At 45.4% G+C, this 27,307-nt stretch overlaps 3 protein-coding genes across 3 annotated transcripts; 2 read left to right on the top strand and 1 right to left on the bottom strand.

The window, feature by feature from the left end:
* Positions 1-10,298: 10,298 nt before the first annotated feature.
* On the top strand, positions 10,299-11,674 carry LOC101747028 (retinol dehydrogenase 11). The gene has a single exon (XM_004925189.4). It carries the CDS (start codon positions 10,377-10,379, stop codon positions 11,328-11,330), a length of 954 nt encoding a protein of 317 aa, XP_004925246.3. The 5' UTR covers positions 10,299-10,376; the 3' UTR covers positions 11,331-11,674.
* A 6,740-nt stretch (positions 11,675-18,414) lies between these two features.
* LOC101737560 (retinol dehydrogenase 11-like) lies at positions 18,415-19,883 on the top strand. Its single transcript, XM_038013037.2, has one exon. It carries the CDS (start codon positions 18,495-18,497, stop codon positions 19,446-19,448), a length of 954 nt encoding a protein of 317 aa, XP_037868965.1. The 5' UTR covers positions 18,415-18,494; the 3' UTR covers positions 19,449-19,883.
* Positions 19,884-23,373: 3,490 nt separating this feature from the next.
* Positions 23,374-24,618, bottom strand: LOC119628902 (retinol dehydrogenase 14). The gene has a single exon (XM_038012974.2). It carries the CDS (start codon positions 24,392-24,394, stop codon positions 23,438-23,440), a length of 957 nt encoding a protein of 318 aa, XP_037868902.1. The 5' UTR covers positions 24,395-24,618; the 3' UTR covers positions 23,374-23,437.
* Positions 24,619-27,307: the final 2,689 nt, after the last annotated feature.

Raw genomic sequence — 27,307 nt, 5'->3', positions numbered from 1 at the left:
CGCGCGTTAATAATCTTTGAGGCGACGTACGGTGCTAGTGTCTGCGAGTCTAGATGACTGCGATGTGGACACGTTAGAGCACACGCTCTTTAATGTGGCATGAGAAGTCCAATACTAGATCTTCATCTGAGAAGCAGGATCAGAGTTATCGTGGCTACAATGATTTCGACGTATCCAAAATTTTGCAAGAGGCGTTAGAACATGATTTAATATATTTAGGGGCTACTCCGAACCAAATACACCTTAATAAAGTAAACACTTCGAAATTAAAGCACCCATATGGGTGTTTGAGTTAAACTAAAACAGGAAAAGGTTATAGGCTTTGTAGAAGCCAGTTCAGATATTTCGGAGGCCGTCACGTAGCACTATGGTAAAAAATAGCACTTTTGAATAACCCAAATGATTCTAGCAGATACTGCAAGAATACTGCGCAAGATACGCATCTCACATATCTTGTCAATGAATGATCAATTAATGCTTCAGAAAAATCTGGTAAGAAAAAGAGATAACTAACAATTTGAATGCTCGTTTAAAATCACAGGCACACATCTTAGCAAAACATGTTTAGGAAATAAAGAAAATTACCTTTGAGTAACCCAATAAACATAATTTTCTGTTGTCATCGTAAGTTAGTGGTACATAACATCATGGCTCGCTAAACATAATAGCCGCCCGTTCCATTAGACAAATGCCAATGTCTTGGTAATTTGACTCCCGGGATATATGTACATAAGAATTGTTCGTGTAGTTATCTTTAATTCAACTATCATTTTTGTTAACATTGTAAATTGAGTGGTCATGATAATAATATAAAATTCAAGTTTTATTTAAGTAGGTATTTCTCATCGTTTCGATGAATAAATTAAAATTTAGAACCTGCAAGAGTATTTGAATATATTTTTATTTGAAGCTACCTCTGTAGAGAGACAAATCTCTGTAAAGAGGTTACGTAAGATTGGCAACTTTTCAGAGAGACAACTATATTTTAGGTTCAGTTTACCCCTAAAATTCGCACGACTACAGCGATTTAGATTTCAGCAGATATTTTATCGCACATCTAGTACAATAGCATAAACCTAAACATCAGCCCGTTGAGTTTCTCGCCGGATCTTCTCAGCGGGCCGCGATTCCAATCCGGTAGTAAATTCCTGCTTGATCAGGATTCGGGGAGTAGTCAGCGGCGGCAACGATTAGGCGATTATCATGACGCATAGCCTTATCGAAGTATCGTTCCGACGCTGACTTCATGTATTTCCGAATTGATTGTGAAAGTGTCACCTTGTTCCGAAGGGACATTTTACTCCGCTTACAGATCATGGAGTAGAGTCTGCCGCGAGAATAAACGCGGCACGGTCGCGGACTGATTTTATATGCGGGCGAAATGTCATCGATGCATCCAGGGTAACGCCCAGGTACTTGACCTTCCTGGCCCAGGGTATGGGTTGTCTAAAGAGAGTAATCGGGGGTGTGAGATTCCTCCTCCTAATCCGGGAGGAAATCCGTGTGGAGCTTCCCCTCTGAAATAGCACTGCTACGGCTGCGCTCTGAAGCTTCTTCGGGATTAGGGACTTGTTTCTACTCGAATAGAAAACAGTCGTGTCGTCGGGGAATAAAGCTAACTGGGTCGGCGGCGACCGGGGAATATCGTTGACGAATAAGCTAAATAGGAGGGAGCCAAAGGACAGAGCCTTGCGGGACTCCAGCCGTAAGAGATCGCGGAGAGGAGCGGTTTCCCTCGACTCGATGTCGAAAAGAGCGGTTCGACAAGAAGTCCCGTATAGATGAGCACGAGACTATCCGGCACGCCCATGTTGAATAGTGTAAAAATCAAACCGTTGTGCCAGACTTTGTCGAACACTTTTGCGACGTCGAAAAAGAAAGTTTTTTTTTTTTTATGATTGAGAGATTACTGGTGGCCCGAAGGCCTTTCCAGTTTCACCAGGACAGGTGGGCGAGCAAAGGCTCAGCCAGGAGGGGTGGGATTTGCTAACAGCTGCCCGAGCGCCTCCGAAGGAGACCTAACAACTCAAGAGCAATTGCTTCGCGAATGAATCTACTACCGGATCGGAATCGCGACCCGCTGAGAAGATCCGGCGAGAAACTCAGCGGGCTGATGCATGGGCTAAGTTGCACGTCGTCCTCTTTGTCGAGTTCGACGAGTACGGTTACTGGGGTCCCTAAGCCTGCTCCTAGTATTAGAGCTGAAGGCATCTAATGCAAAGGTTATTGGATCTGATGGATGCGTAAGGACGTGTCTAGGGCGTCGACGGTGACTGGCTCCTGCATGATCAGGATTCGGTGAGTAGTCAGCGGCGGCAACGATAAGGCGATTATCATGACGCATAGCCTTATCGAAGTACCGTTCCGACGCTGACTTCATGTATTTCTGGATTGATAAAGGCCCAGGTCGTCGTGTAGGTCAACGTTCCTCACGAACCACGGAGCCCCGACGGCTAACCTGCAAAAGCGGGATTGTAGGGATTGGAGGGTGTCTATGTGTGTGCGGGCCGCGTGAGCGAACACCACACTCGCGTACGTCATGATGGGCCTTATGCAAGTTTTGTAAAGTGTCACCTTGTTCCGAAGAGACATTTTACTCCGCTTACAGATCATGGGATAGAGTCTGCCGAGAATGAATGCGGCACGGTCGCGGACTGTTTTTATGTGTGGGCGGAATGTCATGGATGCATCCAGAGTGACTCCCAGGTACTTAACCTTCCTGACCCAGGGTATAGGTTGGCCGAAGAGGGTGATCGGGGGAGTGATATTTCTCCTCCTAATGCGGGAGGAAATAAGCGGTGAGTTTCCCCTTTGAAATAACACTGCTGTGCTTTTCGCCGGGTTGATGTCTATGCGCCATTTTCGGAACCACTGTCCGAGGGCTAACGCTGCGGTCGGAGAGCAGGTCGCGGGGGAGGGACGAATCGCGGGGGAGGGGTGAGTTACGGAGAGAGTTGCAGCCGTGTTCGTGTACGGCAGCGGTTTAGCCCAGGCCGAGACGCTAGGCACCGTCGCGGGCACGAAGGCAGGCTTAGCCTTCGGCACAGAGGGTGCTGAGGCCTTGGTGTGAGGGCCGGAAGCTCGGATACGGTTTTGGCGGGCAACGGGTCGATTTATTTTTGGGGCTCGGGGGCATCCACGGTAATTCGCGGGGTGACCCTGTGTACGGCGCAGGACGCGGTATACCGCTTCCCTGACCACCGCGAGTCTGCCCGTCTGGCTTGCGCAGGCGTAGCACACGTTGTCACTAGGATCCGACGGTTGAGGCTCGAGATGGCGCTCGACAAAACCCACGGGCCGGGACAGGTGTCGCCTGCGGGTGCCCACCTCTTGATCGAAGGCGTTCGCGCCGGGGTGACCTGTCTCAGGTACCTCAGCCACGAAATGGATGCTCGGTGGAGCTTCCGGGCTCACTTCGAGAAATTGGGCCCTCGGCTAATGGCGACGGCCGGCTCTTTGAGCCTGCTTCTTCCAGACGTCGGGGTCCCGATCGGGTAGTGGTGCGTGGTGCACGTAGCGTCCATATAGGGGGGTTCAAAGTTCCCCCCCACTGCCGGCGGGAATAGCGTTTCCACAATTTCCCGCGGCTGCCGAGGCTGGAGCCGCTCGGTCACCAGGAGCGCCAACGGTTGCAGTTTCCTGCGAACCGTCTTATATGGACGCCCCCAGGGATCATCATCGAGCGACTCCAGGAGAGTCTTCATGCTCTGCTTCTTGGCCTCATCGAAGGCCAGCTGCAGCGCCGCCTGCTTTTGAGGACAGTCAGCGTGCAGCTGAGCTGCCGTCTCCGCGAATATAGCGGCACGACGACGGCGACGGCGGTGGCGTGCGCTCCGGCGGCACACCCTCACGCACTCCTCACGGATTCTCGCGACCTCGGGTGGCCACCAGAACTCACCACCACGTGGTGCTCAGGGCCGACCCGGGGCATGGCGGCATCACTTTACTATACTGATCACTTTACGTTTTTTTTTTATTACTTAGATGGGTGGACGAGCTCACAGTCCACCTGGTGTTAAGTGGTTACTGGAGCCCATAGATATCTACAACGTAAATGCGCCACCCACCTTGAGATATAAGTTCTAAGGTCTCAGTATAGTTACAACGGCTGCCCCACCCTTCAAGCCGAAACGCATTACTGCTTCACGGCAGAAATAGGCGGGGTGGTAGTACCTACCCGTGCGGACTCACAAGAGGTCTAACCACCAGTGATTACGCAAATTATAATTTTGCGGGTTTGATTTTTATTACACGATATTATTCCTTCACCGTGGAAGTCAATCGTGAACATTTGTCAAGTACGTATTTCATCAGAAAAATTGGTACTCGCCTGCGGGATTCGAACACCGGTGCATCGCTACATACGAATGCACCGGACTTCTTATCCTTTTTTTTTTTTATGATTGAAACTTTACTGGTGGCCCGAAGGCCTTTCCAGTTTCACCAGGACAGGTGGGCGAGCAAAGGCTCAGCCAAGAGGGGTGGGATTTGCTAACAACTGCCCGAGCGCCTCCGAAGGAGACCTAACAACTCGAGAGCAATTGTTTCGCGAATGAATCTACTACCGGATCGGAATCGCGACCCGCTGAGAAGATCCGGCGAGAAACTCAGCGGGCTGATGCATGGGTTAGGTTGCACGTCGACCTCTTTGTCGAGTTCGACGAGTACGGTTACCGGGGTCCCTAAGCCTGCCCCTAGTATTAGAGCTGAAGGCATCTAATGCAAAGGTTATTGGATCTGATGGATCCGTAAGGACGTGTCTAGGGCGTCGACGGTGACTGGCTCCTGCATGATCAGGATTCGGGGAGTAGTCAGCGGCGGCAACGATAAGGCGATTATCATGACGCATAGCCTTATCGAAGTATCGTTCCGACGCTGACTTCATGTATTTCCGAATTGATTCGAGGCCCAGGTCGTCGTGTAGGTCAACGTTCCTCACGAACCACGGAGCCCCGACAGCTAACCTGCAAAAGCGGGATTGTAGGGATTGGAGGGTGTCTATGTGTGTGCGGGCCGCGTGAGCGAACACCACACTCGCGTAAGTCATGACGGGCCTTATGCAAGTTTTGTAAAGTGTCACCTTGTTCCGAAGGGACATTTTACTCCGCTTACAGATCATGGGGTAGAGTCTACCGAGAATAAACGCGGCACGGTCACGGACTGATTTTATATGCGGGCGGAATGTCATCGATGCATCCAGGGTAACGCCCAGGTACTTGACCTTCCTGGCCCAGGGTATGGGTTGTCTAAAGAGAGTAATCGGGGGTGTGAGATTCCTCCTCCTAATCCGGGAGGAAATCCGTGTGGAGCTTCCCCTCTGAAATAGCACCGCAGTACTTTTCGCTGGGTTGATGTCTATGCGCCATTTTCGGAACCACTGTCCTAGGGCTAGGGCTGCGCTCTGAAGCTTCTTCGCGATTAGGGACTTATTTCTACTAGAATAGTAAACAGTCGTGTCGTCGGCGAATAAAGCTAAATGGGTCGGCGGCGACCGGGGAATATCGTTGACGAATAAGCTAAATAGGAGGGGTGAGAGGACAGAGCCTTGCGGGACTCCAGCTGTGAGAGGTCGTGGGGAGGAGCGGGTTCCCTCGACTCGATATCGAAAAGAGCGGTTCGACAAGAAGTCCCGTATGATGAGCACGAGACTATCCGGCACGCCCATGTTGAATAGTTTGAAAATCAAACCATTGTGCCAGACTTTGTCGAACGCTTTTGCGACGTCGAAGAAGAGAGCTCCCGTGTATAACGGTTTTGGTCGATTAAGCCCCACAAGAATGTGCTCCGTGAGGCGGTGCACCTGTTGAACGCTTGAGTGATTTGTACGGAATCCGAATTGTTCATCGATGAGAATGCCCTTGGATGAGACGAAGTCTCTGAGGCGTTTGTAGAGCAGACGCTCATACAGTTTGCCTAGAGACATGAGGAGGCTAATCGGGCGGTAGCTCGTCGGATGATTTTTTGGTTTACCGGGTTTATGTATGCCGATAACGTCCGCTTCTTTCCACACCGCGGGAAAGATACAGTTCGCCATAGCGGCATTGAAAATAGATGCCAACATCACGATGAGTTGGACGGGTAGAAGTTTAATAACGCGGTTAGATATACCGTCGGAACCGGGAGCCTTGCGAGGACGTAGGTCTTTGATCAAGTCTTTAACTTCTATCGGGGTGACGGGTGGTAACGCATCCGATGGTGGCAAGGAGGCTCTGCGTTCTACCTCACTGTCTACTAATTCTACATGAACAGGGTCCACGGATTGAGTGCTGGGCGTGCACTGGGTTTGCAATGTATCGGCCAGCAGCTCTGCTTTTTCGTCATCATCGAACGCCGCGAGTCGGCCTGAGGGGCCTACGAGGGGGGGCATAGTTACTACCGTATCCGATTTGAGAGCACGAGCTAAGCGGTAGTAAGACCTTTGGGAGGGCGCGAGTCCTTCTAAGAAATCAGACCATCTGGCATCTCGGACTTCGGCGATGCGAGACTTTACGTCGCGTTGTAGGGCACGCATTCGAATACGATTTTCCGCGGTAGGATACCTGTCGTAGGCGCGTATCGAGGCGTTCTTAGCTCTAAGGAGTTCCCTAATATCGTCGGACAATTTGAAGCGGTGAAGGAAGTCCTCCGCTACAACTTGTTTCGATGACCTATCTAATGTCGAGGTGACGTGTGACATTAAGATGTCTATGGCTTCAGCGGTATCCTGAGGAGACGGGGTAGAGTCCGGGTTAAACGGGAGCGATGGTGGATCAGATTCAGCCAGGCTGATGCCCAGCGTGTGCCAATCCACCACAGTCCTCGTGACGGGAACGGAATCGGGAGCGCGACCGAGCTTCATAACGACGGGACGGTGGTCTGAATCTAACTCTGAAACTACTTCGATCGAGTGTAAGCGCAGAGTTACGTTTTTTAATAACGCTATGTCGAGTATATCCGGGCGATGCGCGATATTTAGCGGGTAGTGAGTCGGTGTTAGCGGAGCGACGATATCGAAGGCGAGATCATCGACTAACGCGTCAAGCCGCCTGCCATTCGGGGTTGTAGTGTGTGAGTTCCACCTGATGTGTTTACAATTTAGGTCGCCCGCCAGAATGACAGAGCTTCCCATGCCGAGCAGCGCCTCGATATCACTGCTTAGAACGATCTTATCCGGTGGAAGATAAACGGACGCGATAACGATCGGCGCGTGTCCCGTCAGTGAGATTCGGCACACTGATGCTTCGATATTAGCGAGCGCGGGAGGATCGAGCGCGACGCAATGCAGGGCTCTTCTATAGTAAATGACGGTACCACCACCACGGGCAGAGAGCCTGTCGTTCCTGACCATGTTATAGTTCGCGATTTTAGGGTCAAGGCGCGCGGGCTTAAGTAGGGTCTCCTGCACTAAAAAGATATCAATTTGATGGTCACGCAAAAAGTCAGAAACCTGATCACGTTGATTTGCGAGACCGTAAGCGTTAAAAAATCCTATCGTTACGGATAGGGGCTTTATTCTACTTATATACGCCATTGATTACCGGCGGAGTGAGGGGAGGACGTACGTATTTAATGACGCGTATACGTCGGCGTATTCCTGCACAACGGCGATAAAGTGTTGTGCAGTGGAGGCAGCGCGAATGGCGTCGCCCAAAGCGTTAACGCGCTCAAAGTTGATCGACTGAAAGAAGTCGATCGCTAAAGCGAGATTTTCGGACGCGGTCGGAGGGCAAGTCGCGGGAGAGGGACGAGTCGCGGGGGCGGGACGAATCGCGGAGGAGGGAGTTGTAGCCGTGTTCGTGTACGGCAGCGGTTTTGCCCAGGCCGAGACACTGGGCACCGCCGCCGGAACGAACGCTGGCTTAGCCTGCGACGCAGAGGGTGCCGAGGCTTTGATGTCTGGGCCGGAAGCTCGGAGGCGGTTTTGGCGGGCGACGCGGCGATTTATTTTAGGGGCTCGGGGGCAACCACGGTAATTCGCGGGGTGACCCTGTGTTCGACACAGGACGCAGCTAGGCGGTTCCGTCGCGGTTTTTTGGTCGCGAGCGCAGAGGGCCGTGGTGTGATCGCCCAAACACTTAACACATCGGGGGCGCGCGTGACAGTTACGGGAAGAGTGCCCGTACAATTGACAGTTATGGCACTGGCTAGGAGTGCCTTTTTTATGGGGGGCTTCGATGGCGATACCGGAGAGCCTACAGACGGTCTGTGTGTTGAAGATTTTCTTACCCTCGGGGGTAGGCTGGAGGGTGACTAGAACCATATTGTATGGCTCCCTACCGCGACCGGTGTGCATACGGTGCACAGAATTCACTGGAAAGCCCTGTTCTAACAGATCAGCCTTGACGAGCTCTACATCTAACTCTTTAGGGATTCCGCGTATTACAACGCGGAGTTCGCGCTCCTCCTGGAGCGTATAAATATGGAAACTTATACGTTCCTTACGGAGGTAAGAAGAGAGGGCCCTATGGTCGTCGGGTGTTTGAACCTTAATTTGAATGCCGTTCGCGAGGTTACGGGCATTCGTGAAATTTATATTTTTGGCCTTAAGGGCCAGGCAAACTCGATCCCAAGCTGCCTTCTCCTGAAGGATAACCGGGGGAGGGGTCTGGGTTTTATTTTGTGCCACCGGACGCGGCGACAGAGTGGCACGGGCTGGGGGCGCAACGGGAGTCTGAGGGCGGGGACGCGACGCGTTCACGGCTTTGCTAATTTTAGCGGCCGCGGGAGCTCGAGACTCCGCGGCACGCTTCTTACCCTTCTGTACCAGGGTGAATCCATCCGTCGATGAGGCGGGGGCGAGGTCGACCTTCATGTCCGAGTCAGAGTCGGAGCACGAGGAGGCGGGTGCAGGCGACCTACGAGCAAGTGTAGGTGTTTTAGAGGGCGCGACGGAGGCCGCAGATGATCGCTCAGCTGAAACGATGGTCACGGCGGACGACGCAGCAGCTTTTCTCGCCAGTATAGGCGACACGGGAGCGGCAGGCACGACAGAGGCTGCGGTGCTCAATGCAGAAGCTCTGCACGCAGGTACAGGCGACGCAGGAGCAGCGAGCGCGGCGGAGTCCTCGAGAGGGCTCGCAGTGTGATTGGCCTTGAAGGCCAGAAACTCTGAGGCGAGCTGTGGGTGGCGAAGTCGGAGGAATTCCGCGAATACAGCGTCCATGATCGCTGAGTACCCAGGTGGGGCGGCCCCGGGTCTTGAAACACTCGCCTTGCGGCGAGGCCCCAACTTCTCGGACCTGAGCGGTTCTATTGAACACAGGTGGCAATGCGGCGCGATTACTACAGGACAATGAAAAAGCACAACAAAACAGAAATTACAAAAAGAAACAAAACAAATAAATACTTGCAGGAAAATACTTTGTCGGCAAATGTTCCACGAACACAAAAATAACTAAAACAAAACAAATAAAAGCTTCCAGGAAACACACTTGGTCGGCAGATGTATCACGAACACAGGCCGCGCGAACAATGGCCGGGCTAACAAAAGCCGGGCGAACAAAGACCGGGCGATCGAGTGGACGATGAGCACGTCCGCACGTGACGGGTGCCTCTATCGGAATGACTTCTTATCCTTTCCACGACGACGAGCTACTGGCCGACGAGTTACTGAGTTACTGGCCTCTTCCCTATTCCCAATGCTTCGGAAACGCGTTCTCTCGATCGTGTCAATGGCAAAAAAGGCGCAGATCGTGAACTGATTCACGTTCAAAATAATGTCCAATTTCACCACTAGTTCACGAGATTGACTGTTTAGCGTTTTCCCCCCTTTTGACATAGTAAGGCTGTAATGTTGTTCTTGTTTACTAATCGTTAAGCAATCGGATTCCAATTTATAGGCAGGTAAACGTAGTCAGTAGGATCAGTTGAAAAAAGTGTGCAATTCTAACTTCTAACAAAACGAAAAAAAATTATTATTTTATGCCCGCCGTTAAAATGTTAATCAGGTGGGGGAGGAAAGTCCTCGAATGGAGGCCACGGATGGGTACAAGGAGCGTGGGGCGTCCTCCAACCAGGTGGACTGACGACTTAGTGCGCACGGCGGGAAGTCGTTGGATGCGGAAGGCGGAGGACCGCATTATGTGGAAGACATTGGGGAAGGCCTATGTCCAGCAGTGGGCAGATAAAGGCTGATGATGATGATGAGGATGATGATGATGATGTTAAAATGTTACGTTGTTGAATTTTGATGAATTGTCAAATATGTTACCTATTAAAATTACCTCGCATTAGTTGTCACTAATTCAAAACCTACTTGAATAAAGTATCTAATCCGTAAGATATGGCTAGCACATATTTATAGAAGCACACACTATCATATTTGATAGATAAATAGTTTTAGTGGCGTGTGACTGAGTGTAGAGAATCACGTTTATAACTGACCTTAAGCTAGCGCGATGGTTTTCATTAGTTTTATTGTGTTGAATCTCATATTAGCGTTACTTTATATAACGTATTGTAAATTAACATACGGTATAAATAAATGCAGCAGGCATTTGGTCGGTAAAGTGGTGATAGTGACCGGAAGCAGCAGCGGTATAGGATACGAGACGGCAAAAGACTTAGCGGAGCGTGGAGCCAGGGTAATACTCGCTTGCATAAATGATCTACACGGTAACAAGGCCAGAGACCAGATCATTTCAGAATCCGGGAACCAGGATGTGCATTATCGTCAGCTGGATTTAGCGTCCTTTGATTCTGTTAGAAGATTCGCTGAAGAATTCATTAAAACCGAAAAGCGTTTAGACATTCTTATCAACAATGCTGGAGTACTCGTCGTGGACAATGTAAAGACGGAAAACGGCTTGTTTGTCGGTATGCAAACAAATCACTTCGGGCCATTTCTGCTCACGAAGCTTCTTCTTCCGCTAATTAAATCGTCAGCTCCGAGTCGCATCATCAACGTTACGTCCATAGCCTACTCAAAAGGAATTATTGATTTTAATAATTTAAATTTGGAAAAAGAAACGCCGCAGTCATACAGTAAAATGCAAGCATATAAAAACAGCAAGCTGTGTAATGTTCTAATGACCACTGAGTTGGCGAGACGGCTTGAAGGTACTGGAGTGACTGCTAATTGCTTACATCCCGGCGTAGTAAAAACTGAAATTGTAAATTATGATAAACTGCCATTTTCGAAGTACTGGGTTCCTATCGCAAGTTTATTTGTTAAGACCCCTCGGGAAGGGGCCCAGACTTCAATATACCTGGCGGTGTCTCCTGAGGTAGAAAACGTAACTGGCTGCTATTTCGCCGATTGTCAGGTTAAAACTTTAAGCAAAACGGGGCGTAATACTGAACTGGCTCGTCGTCTCTGGGAAGAGTCTGAAAAAATAATTGCGAAGAAATGAAATAAATTTATATATATAATATAAATATATTTTTTATATAAAATGAATATAATGTGGTATTTATATATATAGAAAATAATTATGAAAGTAATAAAATCAAAGGATAATTTTCACACTAACTGTTAATTATTTCAAGGAACCAACTAGTTTACGCGCGCACGTAGATACTATACAAAACAATAAAAATGAGAGGAATTTGCTATTTTTATCATTAATAATTAAATCACTCTTATCTGTTCATTTTTAACAAACATGGTGTGCTTTGTTAAATCAAATAAAATGTGGCCACTATGAAACAAATAATTAGTAAACAAGTACCTAGTAATAAGAAACTTGTTTACAAACAACAGTCTTATTAATTGTATAAATTAGGAATAAGGCTGGCTAAGCTAAAAGCTAATCTATAACACTAACATACAAAGATCACCATCAACGGTGACATTACGCGGGTAACAATAACAACAACAACGGTAACAACAACAACTACATCGAAGACAAATCTCAATTTTTGTAATTAAATAAATGTATTAGGTAGATATTATACCTATACTCACTATCTCAAAGTTATATAATTGAAATCTTTCAGCAAAATAAATTGCCTTGCGATACCAAAAGGCCCCTAATTGATTGATAAATAAACTGTACCTAATTGCCATGACACACGGTCGAATCGAATGTTCGATTAACTGGAAAAAATTACATAATTTTACTTTTCTCTCCTTATAAAATACGTTTATTGAGTAAAATTTGACTTTGATTTGATAAATGTATGTTTTATTTATTTATTTTTATTGCTTAGATGGGTGGACGAGCTCACAGCCCACCTGGTGTTAAGTGGTTATTGGAGCCCATAGACATCCACAACGTAAATACCATTTCGATTTGAGCAACCGACGCGCGTGGACGTGCTCATTGTTCGTTCGATCGCCCGACCTCGGTTCGTGGCACATCTGGCGTCCAAGTGTTTTGTCGGAAGTGACTACCGGTGATAATAGATCATTGTTCGTGACACATCTGTGGCCCAAGTGTTTCTCGGAATTTGTACCTGCGCCTAATTGCAAGGCGTTGCCGCCCGGGAACTGTGCAATGGTTCTATTCACTCTAATTCTATTATATTTATTCTATTCACTAAAATTTCTAAAATTCCTAGAATCGCTTCGGCCAATTTAGTGTTACCGACGCAGGGGCCTCGCCGCAAGGCGAGCGCGTGTTTAAGTCCCGGGGCAGCCCCCCCCCGGGCAGTCCGAAGAAATGGAGTTCTCTCCAACCAACACACTGCTCGCGGAATTCTTAAGCGAGAAATACCCGGCCCTCGAAACAGAATTTTTAGTTTACAAAGCTAAACGCGCCGTGAACTGTTCTGCCGTGCCCGCCGCGCCCGCCGTTTCCGCCACGCCTGCCATTCCCGCGTCCCCTGCAAGCGCGCGCAAAACTCCCGTGCCGTACACCGCAGCCTCCGTCGCGCCCAGCACACCCGTGTCCCCCATACTCCCGCGAAAAACTCCCGCGTATACCGCGGCAGCTTCCGTTATACCTCAGCGATCGTCTGCGGCCTCCGTCGCGTCCGCCGCTCCCGCGCCTTCTTCCTCGTCCTCTGACTCTGACTCGGATATGGAGGTTGACCTCGTTCCCGCCTCATTGACAGATGGATTCACCCGCGTGCAAAAGGGTAAGAAGCGCGCCGCGGAGTCCCGAGCTTCCGCGGCCGCTAAAATAAGCAAAGCCGCGAACGCGTCGCGCCCCCGCCCTCCGACCCCCGTCGCTCCCTGTCCCCGTGCCACGCCGTCGCCGCGACCGGTGGCAAAAACGAGAAATCAGGCCCCTCCTCCGTTAATTCTTCAAGAGAAGGCTGCTTGGGACCGTGTCTCCCTGGCCCTTAAGGCCAACAACATAAATTTTGTCAGTGCCCGTAACCTCGCGAACGGGATACAGATAAAAGTAGCAACACCCGACGACCATAGAGCCCTCTTAAGCTACCTCCGAAAGGAGCGTATAAGTTATCATACGTATACGCTCCAGGAGGAGCGTGAGCTCCGTGCAGTCATACGTGGCATCCCCAAGGAGTTAGATGCCGAGCTCGTAAAGGCCGACCTACTCGAACAAGGCCTACCCGTAAACTCCGTGCGCCGCATGCACACAGGACGCGGGAGGGAGCCATACAATATGGTTCTCGTCGCCCTCCAGTCTACCCCCGAGGGTAAGCAAATCTGTAACGTCCGAACGGTCTGTAGGCTTTCCGGAATCACCGTGGAAACCCCTCATAAAAAAGGCACTCCGAGCCAGTGCCACAATTATCAGTTGTACGGGCATTCTTCCCGTAATTGTCACGCGCGCCCTCGATGCGTCAACTGTTTGGACGATCACGCCACGACTCTTTGCACTCGCGATCAAAAAAGCGCGACGGAACCACCTAGCTGCGTCCTGTGCCGAACACAGGGTCACCCCGCGAATTACCGTGGATGCCCCCGAGCCCCTAAAATAAATAGCCGCGTCGCGTGCCAAAACTGCCTCCGAGCTTCCGGCCCTGACATCAAAGCCACGGCACCCTCTGTGCCGAAGGCTAAGCCTGCCTTCGTGCCGGCGCCGGTGCCCAGCGGCTCGGTCTGGGCTAAACCGTTGCCGTACACGAACACGGCTGTAGCTCCCTCCCCCGCGATTCGTCCCGCCCCCGCGATACGTCCCTCCCCCGTGATTCGTTCCTCCCCCGCGACCAGCACTCCGACCGCGTCCGACAATCTCGCTCTAGCGATCGACTTTTTTCAGTCGATCAACTTTGAGCGTGTTAATGCTTTGGGTGACGCCATTCGCGCCGCCTCCACTGCACAACACTTCATCGCCGTTGTGCAAGAATACGCTGACGTATACGCGTCGTTAAATACGTACGTCCTCCCCTCACTCCGCCGGTAATCAATGGCGTACGTAAGTAGAATAAAGCCCCTATCCGTAACGATAGGATTTTTTAACGCTTACGGTCTCGCAAATCAACGTGATCAGGTTTGTGATTTTTTGCGTGACCATCAAATTGACATCTTTTTGGTGCAGGAGACCCTGCTTAAGCCCGCGCGCCGTGACCCTAAAATCGCGAACTATAACATGGTTAGGAACGACGGCTCACTGCTCGTGGTGGTGGTACCATCATTTACTATAGACGAGCCCTGCACTGCGTCCCCTCGACCCCCCGCGCTTTCTAACATCGAAGCATCAGTATGCCGAATCTCACTGACTGGACATGCGCCGATCGTTATCGCGTCCGTTTATCTTCCACCGGATAAGATCGTTCTAAGCAGTGATATCGAGGCGCTGCTCGGCATGGGAAGCTCAGTCATTCTGGCGGGCGACCTAAATTGTAAACACGTCAGGTGGAACTCACACACCACAACCCCGAATGGCAGGCGGCTTGACGCGTTAGTCAATGATCTCGCCTTCGATATCGTCGCTCCGCTAACCCCGACTCACTACCCGCTAAATATCGCGCATCGCCCGGATATACTCGACATAGCGTTATTAAAAAACGTAACTCTGCGCTTACACTCGATCGAAGTAGTTTCAGAGTTAGATTCAGACCACCGTCCCGTCGTTATGAAGCTCGGTCGCGCTCCCGATTCCGTTCCCGTCACGAGGACTGTGGTGGATTGGCACACGCTGGGCATCAGCCTGGCTGAATCTGATCCACCATCGCTCCCGTTTAGCCCGGACTCTACCCCGTCTCCTCAGGATACCGCTGAAGCCATAGACATCTTAACGTCACACATCACCTCGACTTTAGATAGGTCATCGAAGCAAGTTGTAGCGGAGGACTTCCTTCACCGCTTCAAATTGCCCGACGATATTAGGGAACTCCTTAGAGCTAAGAACGCATCGATCCGCGCCTACGATAGGTATCCTACCGTGGATAATCGTATTCGAATGCGTGCCCTACAACGCGACGTAAAGTCTCGCATCGCCGAAGTCCGAGATGCCAGATGGTCTGATTTCTTAGAAAGACTCGCGCCCTCCCAAAGGTCTTACTACCGTTTAGCTCGTACTCTCAAATCGGATACGGTAGTAACTATGCCCCCCCTCGTAGGCCCCTCAGGCCGACTCGCGGCATTCGATGATGACGAAAAAGCAGAGCTACTGGCCGATACATTGCAAACCCAGTGCACGCCCAGCACTCAATCCGTGGACCCTGTTCATGTAGAATTAGTAGACAGTGAGGTAGAACGCAGAGCCTCCTTGCCACCCTCGGATGCGTTACCACCCGTTACCCCGATGGAAGTTAAAGACTTGATCAAAGACCTACGTCCTCGCAAGGCTCCCGGTTCCGACGGTATATCTAACCGCGTTATTAAACATCTACCCGTCCAACTCATCGTGATGTTGGCATCTATTTTCAATGCCGCTATGGCGAACTGTATCTTTCCCGCGGTGTGGAAAGAAGCGGACGTTATCGGCATACATAAACCCGGTAAACCAAAAAATCATCCGACGAGCTACCGCCCGATTAGCCTCCTCATGTCTCAAGGCAAACTGTATGAGCGTCTGATCTACAAACGCCTCAGAGACTTCGTCTCATCCAAGGGCATTCTCATCGATGAACAATTCGGATTCCGTACAAATCACTCATGCGTTCAACAGGTGCACCGCCTCACGGAGCACATTCTTGTGGGGCTTAATCGACCAAAACCGTTATACACGGGAGCTCTCTTCTTCGACGTCGCAAAAGCGTTCGACAAAGTCTGGCACAATGGTTTGATTTTCAAACTATTCAACATGGGCGTGCCGGATAGTCTCGTGCTCATCATACGGCACTTCTTGTCGAACCACTCTTTTCGATATCGAGTCGAGGGAACCCGCTCCTCCCCACGACCTCTCACAGCTGGAGTCCCGCAAGGCTCTGTCCTCTCACCCCTTCTATTTAGCTTATTCGTCAACGATATTCCCCGGTCGCCGCCGACCCATTTAGCTTTATTCGCCGACGACACGACTGTTTACTATTCTAGTAGAAATAAGTCCCTAATCGCGAAGAAGCTTCAGAGCGCAGCCCTAGCCCTAGGACAGTGGTTCCGAAAATGGCGCATAGACATCAACCCAGCGAAAAGTACTGCGGTGCTATTTCAGAGGGGAAGCTCCACACGGATTTCCTCCCGGATTAGGAGGAGGAATCTCACACCCCCGATTACTCTCTTTAGACAACCCATACCCTGGGCTAGGAAGGTCAAGTACCTGGGCGTTACCCTGGATGCATCGATGACATTCCGCCCGCATATAAAATCAGTCCGTGACCGTGCCGCGTTTATTCTCGGTAGACTCTACCCCATGATTTGTAAGCGGAGTAAAATGTCCCTTCGGAACAAGGTGACACTTTACAAAACTTGCATAAGGCCCGTCATGACTTACGCGAGTGTAGTGTTCGCTCACGCGGCCCGCACACACATAGACACCCTCCAATCCCTACAATCCCGCTTTTGCAGGTTAGCTGTCGGGGCTCCGTGGTTCGTGAGGAACGTTGACCTACACGACGACCTGGGCCTCGAATCAATTCGGAAACACATTAAGTCAGCGTCGGAACGATACTTCGATAAGGCTATGCGTCATGATAACCGCCTTATCGTTGCCGCCGCTGACTACTCCCCGAATCCTGATCATGCAGGAGCCAGTCACCGTCGACACCCTAGACACGTTCTTACGGATCCATCAGATCCAATAACCTTTGCATTAGATGCCTTCAGCTCTAATACTAGGAGCAGGCTTAGGGACCCCGGTAACCGTACTCGTCGAACTCGACAAAGAGGTCGACGTGCAACCTAACCCATGCATCAGCCCACTGAGTTTCTCGCCGGATCTTCTCAGTGGGTCGCGATTCCGATCCGGTAGTAGATTCATTTGTGAAGCAGCAACTCTTGAGTTGTTAGGTCTCCTTCGGAGGCGCTCGGGCAGTTGTTAGCAAATCCCGCCCCTCTTGGCTGAGCCTTTGCTCGCCCACCTGTCCTAGTGAAACTGGAAAGGCCTTCGGGCCACCAGTAAACTTTCAATCAAAAAAAAAAAAAACCTAAATACGCCACCCACCTTGAGATATACGTTCTAAGGTTTCAAGTATAGTTACAACGGCTGCCCCACCCTTCAAACCGAAACGCATTACTGCTTCTCGGCAGAAATGGGCAGGGTGGTGGTACCCACCCGCGCGGACTCACAAGAGGTCCTACCACCAGAAAAAAGTTGTTTTAAGGATAAAATTACTTACATATTTACTAACGAAATTAGTTGGTCATTGTATGCTATAAAGGGAAGACGACATTGTTCACAATCTTGTGAAAGTTGTAGGAAAATATAAATTAAAGAAATTACATAAAAAAAATTATAGCTCTGTTTATCTAATTCTCTATTAAATCAATTTAAAGTCTGGAGAAATTACCCAACATGTATCGTTTTTTTTCCCCTATCTATGCTGATAGCCTTGAGAGGCTATTTCAACTTCTCCTTGACGTGTAGGTGAGCTCACGGGGCTCAAACTGGGAGTGTTGCTAACACTGGCCCTAGCAAGAGCAGTACTTCGTAGAATCTACCACCGGATCGGAAACGCGACCCACTGAGAAGATCCGGCGAGAAACTCAGTGGGAAATGTATCGTTCATCGCAGATTTAACGAACCATTTTAACGTCACTGTTTTGAGAATTACAGCAAATATTTTTAATAATAAACGAAAACATATTTTAATACTACTAAACAAAACAATAATATTAAAATAAAATATTATATTAATATAGATAGGCACAACGTGAAAAGAAAATTTAAAGAAGTCGACCCTTGTTGAAATACTAATAGCACGTTGCTGAAATACTAATTGCTCAGCAAAAAATGCTAGGAGCAAATTTGAAAACCAAACACGATTGCCATTAATTAAGTAATATTATTCAAGATTAAAGTAATTATTGGATTTTCTAATCAATTTCGTAAAGTAAATTAAGTTACTTTGAAATGTGTAGGTACAAAATCAGTATAGTTATCGCTAATTCAAAACCTGTTTCAATAAAGTACCTATCTAATCCGTAATTACCGGTATCCGTAAGATATGGCCAGCACATTTATAGAAGCACTTATCTATTATTATATTTGATAAATAGTTTTAGTGGCGTGTGACTGAGTGCAGAGAATCACGTTTATAACTGACCTTTAGCTAGCGCGATGGTTTTCATTAGTTTTATTGTGTTGAATCTCATATTAGCGTTACTTTATAGAACGTATTGTAAATTAACATACGGTATAAATAAATGCAGCAGGCATTTGGTCGGCAAAGTGGTGATAGTGACCGGAAGCAGCAGCGGTATAGGATACGAGACAGCAAAAGACTTAGCGGAGCGTGGAGCCCGGGTAATACTCGCTTGCATAAATGATCTACACGGTAACAAGGCCAGAGACCAGATCATTTCAGAATCCGGGAACCAGGATGTGCATTATCGTCAGCTGGATTTAGCGTCATTTGATTCTGTCAGAAGATTCGCTGAAGAATTCATTAAAACCGAAAATCGTTTAGACATTCTTATCAACAATGCTGGAGTACTCGTCGTGGACAATGTAAAGACGGAAAACGGCTTGTTTGTCGGTATGCAAACAAATCACTTCGGGCCTTTTCTGCTCACGAAGCTTCTTCTTCCGCTAATTAAATCGTCAGCTCCGAGTCGCATCATCAACGTTACGTCCATAGCCTACTCAAAAGGAATTATTGATTTTAATAATTTAAATTTGGAAAAAGAAACTTCGCAGTCATACAGTAAAATGCAAGCATATAAAAACAGCAAGCTGTGTAATGTTCTAATGACCACTGAGTTGGCGAGACGGCTTGAAGGTACTGGAGTGACTGCTAATTGCTTACATCCCGGCTTTGTAAAAACTGATATTTTAAATCCTGATAAACTGCCATTTTCGAAGTACTGGCTTCCTTTCGCAAGTTTCTTTATTAAGACCCCTCGGGAAGGGGCTCAGACTTCAATATACCTGGCGGTGTCTCCTGAGGTAGAAAACGTAACCGGCTGTTATTTCGCCGATTGTCAGGTTAAAACTTTAACCGAAACGGGGCGTAATACTGAACTGGCTCGCCGTCTCTGGGAAGAGTCTGAAAAAATAATTGCGAAGAAATGAAATATATATATATTTATAAGTGTCATAAGAATCTATGTTTTGTTAAGTTCATTTTGGTATATGAATGGTTACATAATGAATAAACTTGTTTCAATTATTTTACATTAAACATGTGACAGAATTTATGACCTGACTAGGTAAAATGCTTCCACGTTGACAGAGTAAACGTAAATAAACTAAAAATTATCACAATCTCTTTTCTACGGTTTTCATTTTTCTTTTTATTCAGTGCCAGTCTCTCAAACAGAAATAGGCTTTGCTTTACCTAAAAAAAAAAACATCCGCTGCATTTCCATAATATTTTGAGCTCATTTCGAAACGTGAAAAAATCTCAATAACAAAATATAATGTGCTAAAAAACGAGCTATAAACCTCATGCAAATAAGATCGTTTACGGTGGCTGCTCGACATGAAAATTAGGCAAAAACCCTCCGCTTTCCATACGATGAAGCATATTTTTTCAACGGGAACGTAATAAAAGGGAGCTTAGTGGATTAAAAACATCATATACTCGCCGGACGTAAATTTAACTATTCAAAATGCAACCGAATTTATTTAAGTAAATATTCTTGATTATTCAATTTCGAGGATTAAAATTTTTCACATGTTTAATCTTGATTGACATTCGACTATTATTTTAAAGCTTAATTTCGTTTAATTATACTTATCTCTTTTATTCTGATTTGTGGCTTTATTTATTTGTATGATTGTTAGTGCTTTACGCTCATCGCGACCCAATTGAGTTGAAATTTAAAAAACTATACTTCAATATTCAGGGAAGTTTTTGGTCATATTAGCAACATAAGTAGGCGATGCGGCACTTTGAATGCACGTTTGAATGAAGTCGGTTTATTGGGTATTTTGTGCCCGGCATCAAAAATTCTACGCTTACTTGGACCTCAGAGTTCCTATGTACATCTAGTCGACGCGGTCTCTGTCACTATTCATACAGTGTGCTAGCGCAGCTCTGAATATTTTTCAAGAACGAACAAAGGGACATTTTCTGTCATATACATTGCTGATGTATTTGTTTTCTATCGTTCATATTTTTCCAGGTTTATTAGCAAGATAGAAAATACTAAATAGAAAACTTAACACAGAACTGTTTATTATAACAAACGTGGTTATTCTAAACTTCAATAAAAAAATGTAATATTTATAGAGCATAGCGACAAAAATTACCACCAGCTATCTGTCGACCTGCTATCAAACATTCTGAGGCATGGCATGGCACAAACTGCGAAACGGTCCGTTCCTGTTGAGCTGCAAAAAGGCCTTCCCAACAAAATATGCTAATCTTGTTAATTACAAACGGTCCTAGGCGGCGAGAAAAATACCTACTCGGATAGCGCGACTGACTTATGGACGACATTAATATTGTCCGCACTTCCAGTGGCGAACCGCCTATTTTCCTGCTTTTAAATCTGTTCTTATCGAATCACCGTTGAAACATTGTGAAGTGTGATGTATTATCCTTAAAAATATACGGGCTACATCACTTATTACTTTCAAAATAATGCATAAATCATTATTGATATTATAATATTATGCATACCTATTGCGTGCATCTACTTAGATGCTTAACCGGATAAACTGAAAGCCTATGCTATCCCTTACAGCTATTAGATTTAAAAACGAAGTTAAAGAGGTCGCCGTGGAAGATTTGCTTAGGTTCTTTTCTAAACTTCATTTTTTATAATTTCATTACAATAAGTCCAATTGTTTTTGTATCTTTTACAAAACTCAGAAACATTGGTTTTGAATACGAAAAAGTATGCGCATTTTTTCTTAAATAATATAAGTTTATAGTATGTGTGAATAAAGAGATGATTTACCTATGAAAGATATTAAGGCCATAATGCTATGGTAAAACTTTATACAATTTGTCATCTTAGAATTAACAACGACTAACGTTCTGAATTATTAAGGAATCCTATTAAATAGGTAAATAGGCGGTAGGCAGCGGCTTGGCTCTGCCCCTGGCATTGCTGAAGTCCATGGGCGACGGTAACCACTCACCATCAGGTGGGCCGTATGCTCGTCTGCCTATAAGGGCAATAAAAAAAAAATTGGTTTTAAATATTCTTCGATTTTTAATACAACATATCCTGGTGCAAATTTCAATATTGCAGTTTATAATTGACAAAATTTGAAATTTTATAGCTTGCCTCTAATTTTATTAACGTATTGCTTTTCATAGACTTTTCATTTAATGCTCTTTATTTTGTGCTCGTCATTTATACTGTTGTATAGAAAATTCTAACCTCCAAAACAACTAATTTAGTCATCTGGGTTCTAATTGTATTCGTTATTTTTTTAAACCAAACTCTTATGAATAGGCAATGAAAACACTAGCAACACACAATAGAAAATTAAATAAACGATTATTTAGGACAATGTCATTTTTCAATATTCTATAAATGAAAACTAATGTCCCTATATATTGAGTACGTTGTTCATACTGGAAAGCCGAATAATATACCTAAAAGATTATCCGACCAATTCAACCGTTAAATCACAGAAATTGATGGCATTGGCAACCATGAACTAAATTTGATTTAAAACTCCTAGAACCGACCCACGCTTTTCTGTAACTATAGTTACATGTATGAGAATACCAATTTGAGTTACTTGCGTACCACCATATAAGTGACACGCTTGCATGAATCACGAACAAACAAACAAAACTACGAATAACAATTGTAATAATATATTAGAAGACAATAGCCCAGACATAAATCACTGAAAACTGTTTCTAAAATTCGTTCAGCTACGCTAGAGATCAGCGTGCATAATCGCACAGACACAAGTCCAATTTCGATTGGTTTGCGAAAAACGGTAATAATATATTACTTAAAGAATTATCGAGACGTGATTCCGAACAATGCAATGGTAGCAATGCAAGTATCCACTCGCAAATCTCCACAAACAGAGAGGTGAGCTAGCACAAAGAGCACTACTGTAAATCAGATGTACCACGAAGGAGATTTATGCGCAAATAAACCGGCCACAGCGACGCTCCGCTATCGCGTCGAATTATTTCAATTTAACGCCAGCTATATACGAATATGTGCAGTATAAATTAATGAGAAGTGTAGACACTGACTATTGGTACACTCGTTAGTCTGCTGACCACAAATTAACTCGTAATCCAAAATTATGTAACACGCAAACAATTCCAATCAGCTTCGTTGTAGTTGTTCGGTTTCTACATAGCATAGTATGGGCAAGTGCGTGAACGATTTTGTAGAAAAAACACCGCTCCACGCTGTCATTATTTAGATGTAATCGCTATTCTGCCTATTTCTGCTGTCAATCAAAACAGTCATCTCTTTGAAGAGTGAGATACTACTTAATATAAAAAGTAGACTTCAAGCGCTTATCTCCCAAAGCGATTAGCAATCCGTAGTCAGTTTTATATTTCTAAGTCCGGTTGCCAATGAATACCAAGTGGACTCTGGACTCATCTGCCCATTTATTGCAATGATAATTAAGATTTCGCCACCAGCGCAATGTTCTACACATTCACGCTAAAATGACTTAACATCCCTAAACTAAAATTGTCTCTGCGTTATAGGTACCGGAAACCCACAGAAACCAAAACACCCGGACCTCTATTCATATATCTTGAGAAAAGACGCTTATTCCGACCGAAAACCCAACCCGGATATCGAGTAGAATAGCCACAGCTACTGACTACTTAATAACCACTGTTCAAATGTTTTGTCAATTTATTCGTTCCGCTTGGCCTGTCTTAAGCTACAACCAAATATTGACATTATAAATATAATATACTATAAATTATTGAAACTCATTAGCAAAGAAATACTTCACATAATCTACACTAACACTTAAAACCTCATAAGAAATATCTAAAAATAATTTATTCGTTGAAGGTTATTTTTTGTCGTAAACTTAAACACAATTGATACTTAAATTCATTTTTATTACTACGAACAGAACATCGATACGAAATCGAATATTTTAATCTAATTTTCTGATATCGTGAACTTCACTAATTTTTCTGATTCGTCCCAAAGCTTTTTTGCTTTTTCAACATCGAGAGATAGCTTCGAAGGCTTTGTTTCACAGCAATGACTGAAATATTTTCCACTAATATCTTGAATTTCTGGTGCTACTGACAAATAGATAGAAGTTTGAGACGCTTCCCATGCACTCTGGAACATAAAGCCTATTGATTTCGAAATTATCTTCTTCAAAATTTCACTGGGCACGTTTCTCATTAAGTTAGTAGCAGCTATACCCGGATGTAAGCAGTTCACAGTAACCCTAGACCCATTCAATCTACGACTCAATTCTAAAGTCATTAAGTTCAAGAACAATTTACTATTTGCATATACTAAATAGTCACTCCAGTATTTTTCCATATTCAAATTTTCAAAATCCAGTTCTCCGTATTTGTGCAACATAGAGGACACATTAATAATTCGACTCGGCTCGGATCTTCTTAGAAGTGGCAACAGAAGGCACGTTAATAAAAACGGAGCAAAATAATTAACTTGCATTCCAACATGTAATCCGTCCGCCGTTTTGTAATTGCCTAATCCACCGGCACCCGCATTGTTAATAAGAACGTCCAAACGTTTTTCGTTTTTATCTATATCTTCGCAAAAATTTCTAACAGACTCGAGCGATGAAAGATCTAACTGCTTACAAATAATATCTGTGTTACCACTAGCTTTAATCAATTCTTCTTTAACTATTTCAGCTTTGCGGACACTTCTACAAGCTAGTATAACTCGTGCACCTCTACAAGCCAAGTCTTTTGCTGTCTCAAAACCAATGCCACTGTTTCCTCCAGTCACTATAACTACTTTACCCACCATATGCGCACTCGACTTACATATTCCAAGCGTCAGTTTTTGATGCACCTTTACTAATAGCACTATAACTCCAATGACGGCTAATACCATCCACCAAAACATATTTATTTAATTATAATATACTCTGTAACTTCTACACAGTCGAAATATATATCTCAGAAAGTCACACAAACACTGCTCAAGATAAGCCTCACACCATATCAATTTTATCATCGGATATAAGGCCTATGACACATTATTTTTTAATTCGGCTTATTGAACGCTGTCTCGTAGTTGTAATTCAAACGTCATACTATGTGTAAGAACACATATATACTGAACTTTAAATTTACGTCAGTCGTCAAGTTATATAATTTTTTGCTTGCTTCATAAAAATAAATAAAGCGCTTCTATAACATAGCAATGTTTCGTTAATACTTATATTCTACGATTTCATAAAGGAGATTATTTTTAGAAGTATTATTGTGTTTTAAACTTATGTATTTGGTAATTTTAGGTACAAATCATGTATTTAATTGATTTAAAAATATTTGTTTTAAGTGTAGGTAGTCAAAATTATTCTTATTTAAAAATTGCAGTACCACACTATTTTTTTTTTCGTTATATTTTTTTTTATTTATTGATTAGATGGGTGGAAGAGAGAGCTCACAGCCCACCTGGTGTTAAGTGGTTACTGAAGCCTATAGACATCCACAACGTAAATACCTTAAGATATAAGTTCTAAGGTCTCAAGTATAGTTACAACGGCTGCCCCACCCTTCAAACCGAAACGCGTTACTGCTTCACGGCAGAAATAGGCAGGGCAGTGGTACCCACCCGCGCGGACTCACAAGAGGTCCTACCACCAGTAATTACGCAAATTATAATTTTGCGGGTTTTATTTTTATTACACGATGTTATTCCTTCACCGTGGAAGTCAATCGTGACGACTTTTATCGAATAATCAGTTTCGATTAGCAAATAATGGTTATTTTTTAAGCCTTGTTTTTGCAATCGAATGTTGTGTCTTTCAATGGAAAATTACTAAATCCAAGGACATTTGTGAATGTTCGCGCGTTAATAATCTTTGAGGCGACGTACGGTGCTAGTGTCTGCGAGTCTAGATGACTGCGATGTGGACACGTTAGAGCACACGCTCTTTAATGTGGCATGAGAAGTCCAATACTAGATCTTCATCTGAGAAGCAGGATCAGAGTTATCGTGGCTACAATGATTTCGACGTATCCAAAATTTTGCAAGAGGCGTTAGAACATGATTTAATATATTTAGGGGCTACTCCGAACCAAATACACCTTAATAAAGTAAACACTTCGAAATTAAAGCACCCATATGGGTGTTTGAGTTAAACTAAAACAGGAAAAGGTTATAGGCTTTGTAGAAGCCAGTTCAGATATTTCGGAGGCCGTCACGTAGCACTATGGTAAAAAATAGCACTTTTGAATAACCCAAATGATTCTAGCAGATACTGCAAGAATACTGCGCAAGATACGCATCTCACATATCTTGTCAATGAATGATCAATTAATGCTTCAGAAAAATCTGGTAAGAAAAAGAGATAACTAACAATTTGAATGCTCGTTTAAAATCACAGGCACACATCTTAGCAAAACATGTTTAGGAAATAAAGAAAATTACCTTTGAGTAACCCAATAAACATAATTTTCTGTTGTCATCGTAAGTTAGTGGTACATAACATCATGGCTCGCTAAACATAATAGCCGCCCGTTCCATTAGACAAATGCCAATGTCTTGGTAATTTGACTCCCGGGATATATGTACATAAGAATTGTTCGTGTAGTTATCTTTAATTCAACTATCATTTTTGTTAACATTGTAAATTGAGTGGTCATGATAATAATATAAAATTCAAGTTTTATTTAAGTAGGTATTTCTCATCGTTTCGATGAATAAATTAAAATTTAGAACCTGCAAGAGTATTTGAATATATTTTTATTTGAAGCTACCTCTGTAGAGAGACAAATCTCTGTAAAGAGGTTACGTAAGATTGGCAACTTTTCAGAGAGACAACTATATTTTAGGTTCAGTTTACCCCTAAAATTCGCACGACTACAGCGATTTAGATTTCAGCAGATATTTTATCGCACATCTAGTACAATAGCATAAACCTAAACATCAGCCCGTTGAGTTTCTCGCCGGATCTTCTCAGCGGGCCGCGATTCCAATCCGGTAGTAAATTCCTGCTTGATCAGGATTCGGGGAGTAGTCAGCGGCGGCAACGATTAGGCGATTATCATGACGCATAGCCTTATCGAAGTATCGTTCCGACGCTGACTTCATGTATTTCCGAATTGATTGTGAAAGTGTCACCTTGTTCCGAAGGGACATTTTACTCCGCTTACAGATCATGGAGTAGAGTCTGCCGCGAGAATAAACGCGGCACGGTCGCGGACTGATTTTATATGCGGGCGAAATGTCATCGATGCATCCAGGGTAACGCCCAGGTACTTGACCTTCCTGGCCCAGGGTATGGGTTGTCTAAAGAGAGTAATCGGGGGTGTGAGATTCCTCCTCCTAATCCGGGAGGAAATCCGTGTGGAGCTTCCCCTCTGAAATAGCACTGCTACGGCTGCGCTCTGAAGCTTCTTCGGGATTAGGGACTTGTTTCTACTCGAATAGAAAACAGTCGTGTCGTCGGGGAATAAAGCTAACTGGGTCGGCGGCGACCGGGGAATATCGTTGACGAATAAGCTAAATAGGAGGGAGCCAAAGGACAGAGCCTTGCGGGACTCCAGCCGTAAGAGATCGCGGAGAGGAGCGGTTTCCCTCGACTCGATGTCGAAAAGAGCGGTTCGACAAGAAGTCCCGTATAGATGAGCACGAGACTATCCGGCACGCCCATGTTGAATAGTGTAAAAATCAAACCGTTGTGCCAGACTTTGTCGAACACTTTTGCGACGTCGAAAAAGAAAGTTTTTTTTTTTTTATGATTGAGAGATTACTGGTGGCCCGAAGGCCTTTCCAGTTTCACCAGGACAGGTGGGCGAGCAAAGGCTC

The sequence above is a fragment of the Bombyx mori genome, chromosome 9, assembly GCF_030269925.1.
Source record: "Bombyx mori chromosome 9, ASM3026992v2".
NCBI classification, from domain to species: domain Eukaryota; kingdom Metazoa; phylum Arthropoda; class Insecta; order Lepidoptera; family Bombycidae; genus Bombyx; species Bombyx mori.
Note: the sequence above shows the minus strand (reverse complement) of the source record. Positions and strands in the feature narration are given on the sequence as shown.

Coding starts and splice junctions, on each gene's coding strand:
- LOC101747028 (XM_004925189.4), top strand. CDS start 10,377: ATGGTTTTCATTAGTTTTATTGTGTTGAATCTCATATTAGCGTTACTT.
- LOC101737560 (XM_038013037.2), top strand. CDS start 18,495: ATGGTTTTCATTAGTTTTATTGTGTTGAATCTCATATTAGCGTTACTT.
- LOC119628902 (XM_038012974.2), bottom strand. CDS start 24,394: ATGTTTTGGTGGATGGTATTAGCCGTCATTGGAGTTATAGTGCTATTA.